Genomic DNA, 6,284 nt, shown 5'->3' on the forward strand with positions numbered 1-6,284 from the left:
ATCTTTGGAAGAGAGAATTTGCAGGCTGCCACTAGGATGGTAAGCTCACTGTTTGTCTCTTTGTCTGACTCTCTTCAAATACAGCAATTTATTGATAGTCCTTTGGCTTGTCTCTGTCTTATTTTGGTTATGGATTTATCCATATCCATATTTATTTAACTTAATCATTTATTTAACAGTCTTCCTCCCATGTGGTTGAATTCCCACATTGGTATTCCACTTTAGGCTTTGGGGTTCTTCTCAGCTGGAAGTGCAACCTCCATGACCCTACTTAATGGGCCTATCGATCCATCATCAACCGCTTATTCAACACTTACTTAAAACTAGAACAGTAGAGTAGAGTGAGATCACACCAGATTGAGCTCCTTTCTGATGCATTTTGTGATATGCAGAGAACGTAGTGATCTAGCTTGGATTTTAACGGTAGGTGGGGCAGGGTAATAATAATAATAATTTTGTCTCTAGTCCTTTGGGGTATGTCATTGTACATTTGCACATGTCTGACATTTGTCCTCTGCATTCGCCCTTTTAGGAGCAGGAGCACTATTAATAAACAGGTAGTGCCCAGGGAGCAGTTAAGGGTATAGGTGTCTTCCTCAGGGACACTTTGACACATAGCCTACAGACTGGCTGACCTGGGGGGGAAATGTTTGACCCAGACAGCCTCTCTCTCTACCTATTCAGCTACAACCGCCCACAAAAATGTACGAGTAGAGTAATAGTAGGTTATCAGGTGGGCACCTGCTACCACAAAGTAGTTTCACTGAATTTATTTGAGACTACGCTAATTTCCTCCACGCTAAGACTTAAGAGTACATTCTGACATTTGAGAAACCTATAGTCCTCCCTTGACCTGCAGTATACTCAAAACACCTACACGTATGTTTTTTTATGCTATTTGTTACGGAAAGCACTTTGGGTCAACTACTGTTGTTTTTAAATGTGCTATACAAATAAAGGTGACTTGACTTGACGTATGTAGGTTTACACTTCGACATTTGAGAAACCTAGTCCTCCCTTGCCCTGCAGTAGGATACTCAAAACAGAAAACACCTACACTTATGTAGGTTTACACTTATAGGAGTGGCTCATACAAACCCTAAATTCTCTCCACGTCTTCGAAATAAATAAAGTAAGACGAGGTGAAAAGCACTAAATAAACACTAAAGAGTACTCATATCATTTTATTGATTAAATAGGAAATGGGAACAACATAGATGAGAAATACAGATACGGATATTGTTCTCATCGTTAGGATAACTACAGCGCGGGATAAGGATAATGATGCACATCTGTATAACAGTGGAAGTTCTTATCCAAGCATTCCTCGCAGCATCTGACTCCAAATTCCAGTTTTGCTCCACTGTCCAGTCCACCTCATCCAGAGCACAATCAGACCCTCACTGCATAGCTCACAGTGGCATTTGACTGTGTTCCTTGTACAGAAGGAGAGGGAGGTAAGGGTACAGGTAAGGAACAACAACAAAAAACCCCACTTGGAATGTAGGGTGACAAATCCCTTGGGTTATAATGGCACATTTTCTTGCTACATAGAAATAGGTGTGGAATGTGAATTGCTGTTGTTGCTGCTGTGAAGATTATTTCGTGGAGAGGCTGGTGCTCTAGCTGCTCATGACAGCACAGAGGTGAGAAAGGAAAAAGAAAACACCAAAAAGACTAGTAGAATAATCAAAGAGCTTTACTGAAAAAAAAAAAAAACTATTTGGAGGTTCTACAAAAAAGTAACAAAGGTTAAAAGTGTCGTAGAAAAGATTGATATTTTTTTGTTTGTTCTGATAAGTCAGTAGGAAAAGCACCCTTTAAAAAGGCACTCACCCGTGTTGTGTTGGCAACTGTCTGTATACTCAAATCTTCCCACAAAGAACGCTTGCTTTGCTTCTCTTTAGTTCTGATGTTCTCGTGTGTTCAGGTCTGCCCTTGAAGCCTACCTGAGTGCATGTCCGGTTTGACCCAGCACCAAGGAGCCAGGCTGGGGTTGTTTTGTTCTTGGCTCCTTACAGAGATGTGTTGTGCTTGAGTTGCTGTCAGTCAGCCCTCCTCGCCTCCTCTGCTGTTTCACTGTTAATGGTGTAGTTGTGAAAGCCAAGAAATTATAGAGATACGAGACAAGAAATGCAGCAAAAGAAGGACGTGTCAGCAAAAGGATGCTTGTGTAGTTGCACTGGACAAAACTAAGATTGATGGTCAAAGCCATAATTGTGGTATCTGTTGATCTCGTCCATTGTTTTCATTTTCTAATTTGGCTGCCCATGCCTGCAGCTGCAGGCTTATTGCCAGCTCTGCGCACAGGGACCTTAGACACTGGTATCCTGGTACGGGGAGGCTCTTTAGCTTGAGGGATTTGGGATGCTGGGTGAGACTGAGCCCCGTGCTTCACAGGGATCTTTGATTCACGTGGTAATCCTCCTCCGACCTTAGCCTGGTGAGGTTGACTCTGACTCTGACTCTCCTCTTGGCTGTGCTTAGAGGCAGGCACTGCTGCCTCTGAATCGGCAGTTTGATCTTTAACACCTGCTTCTTGCAGGCCAAAACGTGGCCGCTCCTCTTCCAGCACCGGGGTGGGCGGGTCCAAGCTCCCATCACTCCCATCGTCGACATGCTGGTTGTCACGTAGGGGAAGCTTTCCTCCCCGGCCCCCTCCAACTACAGGGATTTTACTGAGTGCCCTTTTTTCTTTGCTCGGGGCCTGGATGTTCGTGCGGGACTCATTTAGCAGTTCTTCATATTTAGGGGATACAGTCTGGCCTCCATGGCCATCCGTGACATTTGGGATTACGAATCCCCCATTGGCTGAGGTCTGACCATTGGCCTTGACCTTAGCAGAGGAGGTCAGGGGTTCACCAAGCAAAGGTGACTGGGTGGGAGCAGGACGGTTAATGAGGACGGGGGCAGTAGATTTGAATTGAGCAGCTTCGGATTGAGAAACTGGTGCTGGAGTGGGGGTAGAAGAATGGAGGGGTGGAGTAGGGGCAGGGACAGGGACAGGGACAGGGACAGGGACGGGGACAGGGACAGGGACGGGGACAGGGACAGGGGCAGGGACAGTGGCATGAGTGGAAGTAGCTGGGGGCATCTTATCTAAACAAGCTGCTGCAAACGAAGGGGCAGTGGTCTTATCTAAAGACAGCGGGGTGGGAGTTGACACATGTTGGGGCTTAGTGGAGGTTGTGGGCGCAGTGGTAGGTGCAGGATCAGGAGGAGCCTTCGTTATTGGATCTGGGGTAGGAACCATGGATGGAAGATCCTTAGTTCGGCCCATTGGGTCAGGGCTGGGTTTAGGCTGGAGAGGGGCTGCACATGGAGAGTCTGGGGCAACGGTAGGCGCGGGACAAGTTGGCATCTTAGAGGAGGCAACTGGGGCCGGAGTGGAGGGTTGATATGTCCCAGTACAGGGAGATGACAGTGACGTTTGGGTTTTAGATTCAGCCACAACCGGGGTCATGTTAGTTTTGTGGGAAGACCAGCCCTGGGTGGCTGAGGTGTCCAATTTTGCTGGTGTAGGGGTAGTAGAAAGAACTGGAGTTGCATTGCTCAGGGTCACCACCGCCGATTTAGGTGTGTATGGAGGTGGGGAAGCGTCGGGGCTTGGTTTAATAACACTTGCAATGTTGGGCTTAGTTACTGGACTCGTTGCAATATTTGGCACAGCTACAGGGCTAGGTTTATTTACTGATGCAATATTTGGTGCAGCCTCAGGGCTAGGTTTATTTACTGATGTAATGTTGGGTGTCGCTAAAGGGCTCATTGCGATATTTGGTGTAGCTACAGGGTTAGGTCTGCTCACAATATTTGGAGTAGCCTCAGGAGTCGATTTGGCAGTCGCGGTGCTAAGTACAGTGGCAGGAGGTGTGACAGAAGGGGTTGTGATAGTAACAGGAGCAGGGCATGGAGTGGGTTTAATAGTTATTGTAGAGGGGGAAGACATTACAGGACTTGAATAGCTTGTTGAGGTTATGGGTGCAGTGAAAGGTTTTGTTGTGGCTGTGGTGGTGAGGGCTGGTTTGAAGGGAGGAGATGATTTTGAAAATGAAGACATTACAGGAGTTGAATAGCTTGTTGAAGGTACAGGGACAGTAACAGTTAAAGGTTTCATCGTAGCTGTGGCAATAGGGGTGGGATTGATTAAAGAGGTGGTAGTAGATTCAGAGGCCAGAGTAGGGCCTGCACTAGACTTGACTGACGGGGTGGTTGAATAGGAAGGTTTGGTTGTAATGATGGAGGTGTAGGAGGGTGGTTGGGTAATGGGAAAAGTGCTTACAGAGGTTGGCTTTGCCGCAGACGTCGTGGCAGGGAGACAAGAAGGTTTCGCTGTGGTGATCACACTGGCAGAAGGAGATTCAGGTTTGGATGATGCAGTTGGCAACGGGAGCTTCTCTCCTGCCCGCATCGGGCTAACTTTGCCCCATTCCGCTTCCACGTCCGCCATGAAGTCTCCGCCACTCGAGAGCGAGTCAAAGGTCAGGAGAGATGAGATGTCTGCCAGCAAGTTGCTCAAACTGGCTTCACCTGGTTCCAGAGGCGGCGCAGTGGTGGGCACGGGCGGCGGTGCAAGTTCCGTTGTTTCGCTCACATTTCCCGGAGGTGCCCGGGGAGCCGTGGACTCTGATGGGGACGTGGCTGGGCTGTCCTCTGGCGTCAGGCGGCTGGCTGGATCGCTGGTATCTGATGTATCAGAATCGGGGTCATCCAGAGCGCGAGGCGGTGGCCTGGGGGTGAGACCCAGGTGCTCTTTGATGATCTCCACGCTGCTCGTGCGGGACGACATGAGCAGAGGGCTCGGTGGTGCCGCTCCATCCTTGTCTTTATGGCTGAAGCTCACGCCTCTGAATAGACTCTTCAGCCCCCGCCGCTGTCGGACCTCGGGATGGGACACCGTTTGCACGCGGCGGTCGCCACCTCCTCGCCTCCGGCCTCCACGCAGTAACGACAGGAAGCCGACGGACTTGACAGAGGTGGTGGAGGAAATGGACATGCGAGGAGGAGACGCGGCAGCCAGAACGCCATCTTCCCCAAACGACGCTTCCTCAGTTTGCCCGTTTACCCCTGGATTCGCCTCTGCCACCTTCTCCTGCTCCTGCTCCTGCAGCTGCTCTGACTCCGGTGCAGCGTTCTCTGTTAATCCGTCCAGGGTTTTGCTCCGGGCAATGGATGATTTGTTGTTCCCTTCGCCTTTGCGGATGGAGAAGATGCTACCGGGCTTGCGTTTGCCAAACAGCTTGAATCCTTTTCGGATTTTGCCAGCAGGCTGGGGTTCTCCAGGCGGGGGGTCGACGCTCTCCGATTGTACATCCATCTTCTCTCTATTTATTTGCCTATCTCGCCCTTTCTCTATATGCCCTTATCACGTACTGCAGTAATTTCCCCCTTATCAGCTGACTGAGATTGTTATTAATTCTCGCCTAGGTCTTTTTTTTCTTCCACTCGGAAAGGCTGGCTTCGCCTCCGCTTGCCTCCCTCCAGTATGTTTTTCTTTCAGTTGTCTATTCCTGCCTCCCTCTGTCTAGCGTTCCCATCCAACCCTTTCTCCTCTATTTCTCCCTTCAAACCGCCCCTCCCCTTTGCCTCTTTTTCTCTGGCTGCCCTCACTGGTCGCCATGGCAACTGAGGAGCTAAGCAGCTTTCGTCAGCAATGCAGAGCCAGAGGCTGTCATCATTAACCCACCCCAAAACACAGCTTTCTCTTTCCCTCTCTCTTTTTCTCTCTCACATGCTCCATGTCTACCCCCCCCCCCCTCTCCCTCTGTGTCCAACTACTTTGTTTACATAAGCAGTATGAGGCAATAATCCATTAATAGGACTAATTATACTCTTTTATTCCAAATACTCCTGTCCTGACCTGATATAACCAATTGAACCAGAATAAGGTGCTCTAAATAGCACCGTATTCAATGCATTCACAAATACAATGCATTAGACTAGAGAGATATTAATCCATTTAGAACGGGTACACATTTTGTGCGTCATTATTTTAGGCTTTAAATATTGAAAAATAGCAGATATACAAGCTCACAGCGCGGCACCGAGTGCCGCGCTGCGAGCTTGTAGATCAGCTATTTTTGATAAATCGTGAAAATTAGAATTTTGACCCGATTCTATAAGTGTCTTTTGAATCCTTCTAAGGTTTTTTTTTTAAAAACCTATGTTTCTATGTCAGCAATCTGGCCAGCCATCGTCAAAGAAAAGGTACTTTTCACTTAACTGGAGCTCAGTTAGTTATTTTCAAATACATATTTTGGATTTGGGTTTTTGCATACTCTGGAACG

General features: G+C 48.1%; 1 protein-coding gene across 1 annotated transcript; it reads right to left on the minus strand.

The window, feature by feature from the left end:
• Window positions 1-2,248: 2,248 nt before the first annotated feature.
• LOC308304607 (APC membrane recruitment protein 2-like) lies at window positions 2,249-5,314 on the minus strand (the record flags this gene model as incomplete). Its single annotated transcript, XM_080749233.1, has 2 exons — window positions 2,249-2,875; window positions 4,280-5,314. The coding sequence occupies 2 exons, from the start codon at window positions 5,312-5,314 to the stop codon at window positions 2,249-2,251; spliced, it is 1,662 nt and encodes a 553-aa protein (XP_080605359.1).
• Window positions 5,315-6,284: the final 970 nt, after the last annotated feature.

Source organism: Nannobrachium achirus (genome assembly GCF_963921795.1).
Source record: "Nannobrachium achirus genome assembly, chromosome: 19".
Classification (NCBI taxonomy): Eukaryota; Metazoa; Chordata; class Actinopteri; order Myctophiformes; family Myctophidae; genus Nannobrachium; species Nannobrachium achirus.